At 66.5% G+C, this 3,207-nt stretch overlaps 1 protein-coding gene across 1 annotated transcript; it reads right to left on the reverse strand.

The window, feature by feature from the left end:
• Nucleotides 1-282: 282 nt before the first annotated feature.
• Nucleotides 283-3,198, reverse strand: STUB1 (STIP1 homology and U-box containing protein 1). The gene is made up of 6 exons (XM_035312454.1): nt 2,963-3,198; nt 2,697-2,862; nt 2,333-2,423; nt 1,701-1,757; nt 1,301-1,417; nt 283-1,135 (listed from the first exon to the last, which is right to left on the reverse strand). Exons 1-6 carry the CDS (start codon nt 3,102-3,104, stop codon nt 1,010-1,012), a joined length of 699 nt encoding a protein of 232 aa, XP_035168345.1. The 5' UTR covers nt 3,105-3,198; the 3' UTR covers nt 283-1,009.
• Between the last annotated feature and the right edge of the window lie 9 nt (nt 3,199-3,207).

Genomic DNA, 3,207 nt, shown 5'->3' on the forward strand with positions numbered 1-3,207 from the left:
CCCCCCCCCCCCCCACCACCACCACCACCAGGGACAGGCCGGGGAAGCAGCCCTTACCTTCCCCAGCCCCTCGCAGAGAGCTTCAGGAACCACGCGAGCTCTTTTCACATTTATTGCTGATTTTTTTGTTGTTGTTTTCTTTTGTTTTTATTGACATTGGCAAACGGCCAGAGCGCTCAGAAGCCAGGCGGGCTGCAGGCCAACCCCGCAGCGCCGCCGACCAAAATGCTGTAGACTCGGTCAGATGGGGGGGGGGGGGGGGGTGGATTTTTTTTTTCCTTTTTCTTTTTTCCAAAGGGATTTCATTAAAAGGAAGATGACCTTGAACCCGGGTGCTCGTTCGGAGGGGGGGGAACCACGGTCCCGGGGCCAGGAGGAGGGCGCACCCCCGGCCCCTTCCAGCCCAGGGGCAGTTGTTCCCCGGAAAAAGCCCAAAGGCGAGGCAGGCTCGGCAGAGCACGCCTTCGGCTCCCACCCCAGCACGTGGCTATGTACAGGAAAAAGGGAGACACCACCCAGGCCCGACGGGAGCTGGACGAGGAGGCAAGGAGCTATGTACACGGGGAGGAGGGGACCCGGCCAGAGCCCCGCAGGGAGCACCGGGCGCCCGCCCCAGCGCGCTCCGCACCCGGCCCCTGCCGCGGGGGGAGCAACTTTGGAGATTGTCAGCATGGGGCGGGGGTCCCTTCCCTCTTCTGCAGGCGACGAAGATGTTGGCGACCCTTCCAGGTGGCCACAAGCCACCCTCCTCCGTGCCGCCGGCCAGGGCTCCTCCGAGCACTGCGCTCCCCGGGGGCGGGAGCCCTCGCGCCTGCCCAGCCGCGGTTCCACGGGAAGGGGGAAGGCGACGTGCCCTGGCCCAGCGCTGCCGAAGGGTCCCTGGGCACCCAGAGCGGAGGGGGACAGACAGGGAGGGAGTAAGGCATGGTGCCAGCCCGGCCAGGGCAGCCCGGGGCTGCGGCCAGGGTGACGGGGAGAACCCAAGGGGGCCGGCGCGGCCCCCCGGCCGTCAGTAATCTTCCACCCAGCCGTTCTCCGAGATGAAGGCGTCGATCACCTCCTTCATGGCGAGGTTGGGGATCAGCTGGTCCTGGGTCAGGGGACTCCGCGTCACGGGATCGAAATGCCCCACGCGCTGCAAGGGAGGAGGTGGCCGGGAACCGGTTACGCCGCATACCCGGCCCCGGCGGCACGGCTGCTTGGGCTAGCGCAGCACCCGCGTGGCGACCCAGCCCAGAGCTTCCTGCTGCTGCCGGGCCGAGGAGGGCGCAGGGCAGGGGCGGCCCCAGCCCAGCGGTACCTGGAGATGTTCCTCTATGTCCTTCCTGTCGTACGTGATCCCGCTGGGCGTGATGCAGGGCTCCCTCATCAGCTCGAAGCTGATCTTCCCGCACAGGTAGTCGGGGATGTCCCGCTTCTGGCTCGAGAAGACGCAGAGCTGGGTTAGGAGGGGCCGGGTAAACGCAGCCTCAGAATTAAAAAGTGCTGAGAGGTGGCGGTGAGCGAGGGCGCAAGCAGCTGCATGCCGCAGCAGCGGCACGGATGGACTTGCCCCTGGCACGCTGTCCCAGGGCTGGTTCGGGAGGAGGGGAGCGCAGAAGATTTAAGCCGCAGCTTTACCTCGGCAGCAGGGCCTGAAGTGGGTTAGAGCAAGCGGTTCTGGCTGGGAGAGCGGGGAACGCGTGCTGGGGCACACTCACCTTCCTCTTCTCATCCACCTGCGAGAAGAGCTCGTCCATGTCTGCCAGGTACTTGTCCTGGAAGAGGAAGCCGTGCAGTGAGGGGGGAGCGCAGCCCGCTCCCCTCTCCTCACCCACATCAGAGGCTCCGGGCAGGAGCGAGCCCCGCTATCTCCCACCCACGGGTGCTGCACACCCAGCTTTCCCCACGCAGGGACGGACCGGACCCCACTGCCAGCGGGGGCATGGACTTGGCCACAGGTCCTGGGGCAGCCCCTTGGGTTCCCAGCCCTCACGGTTGAACCGAGCGGCAGAAGTGATCCAGCTTAAAAATAACCCTCCTTTGCGGGGCTATTTTTATCCCCGGATTAGTCCCCTGCTCCGGGACACCACGCGGACCCACACGCGGCCGCAGCGGACGGGAGCCGCTCGCATCGCACGGCCACCGAGGAACCACGGGCGCCGCATCCGTCAGGGCACGGCGGCGTCACCGCTGCCAGGCTGCCCCAGCCGCGACAGCAGGGTGACAGAGCAGGGGCTGCTGCCACAGGGGGACACGCAGGGGGAAGCAAAACTGCAGCTTGCGTCGAGCCAAGGGGGGGAGGGAGCAGCACCTGAGCTCCTGCCTGCCCTGTGCCCGCACGGCCACTCACGTGCTTGGCCTCGATGCCGGCCAGCTGAACGCGGCTCCGGCTCTCGTCCACATTTTCTTCTTGCTGAGTCTTCCGGCACTCGGCCAGCTCCCTAGGACAGAGGCAGGAGAAGTCAGGGCAGGGATCAGAAGCGATGATGGGATGCCATCGCTGACCCAGCCCCGGGGCTCTGCTTGCCCAGGGAGGCAGGGGGGCTGTGCTCGGAGCCACAGCAGCTTCACAGCACCGAGAGATCTTTACAGCAACTTGCTTCTTCTCCCACCGCCTGCCACGCGCACACACACGTCACCCGTGGGTCCCATCCACGCCGTTGGGCTCAGCCATGCAGGAAGCCGAGGGGGAAGAGGACCCCGGCTGTCGTTACCTCTCCTTCTCCGCCACGATCAGCTTGGTCAGGTAGGAGTGCAGCTCGTTCTCCTGGTTGATCCGCTTCTCCTCGATGCTGTTCCAGCGCTTCTTCTTGGCGATGCGCAGCGCGCTGGGAATGTCGTCCCCGAAGTTCAGCCGCTGCTCCTTGGCGAGGTTGTAGGCTGGCGGGGGGGGAAGGGGGGGGGAGAGGCCAACACACAGCACGTCTCAGAGCCCGGCCGCGCTGCGGCCGCCCCCGCCCCACCACCAGCCGCCGCTCACCTCTCTGCAGGTTGGCGATGGCCTCGTCGTAGCTCTCCATCTCCATCTGGCACTGCCCCAGGAAGAAGTGCGCCTTCACCGACTGCCCGTCCAGCTCCAGCGCCCGCTTGCAGTCCGCCAGCGCCTTGTCGTGCTGCTGCATCTTCAGGTAGCACAGGGCCCGGTTGGTGTAGTACACGGCCACCAAGGGGTTCCGGTTCTGCGGGGCACGGCGACGGCGCTGAGCCCGGGCACCCGGGGGGGGG

Source organism: Oxyura jamaicensis, assembly GCF_011077185.1.
Source record: "Oxyura jamaicensis isolate SHBP4307 breed ruddy duck chromosome 14 unlocalized genomic scaffold, BPBGC_Ojam_1.0 oxy14_random_OJ68568, whole genome shotgun sequence".
Classification (NCBI taxonomy): domain Eukaryota; kingdom Metazoa; phylum Chordata; class Aves; order Anseriformes; family Anatidae; genus Oxyura; species Oxyura jamaicensis.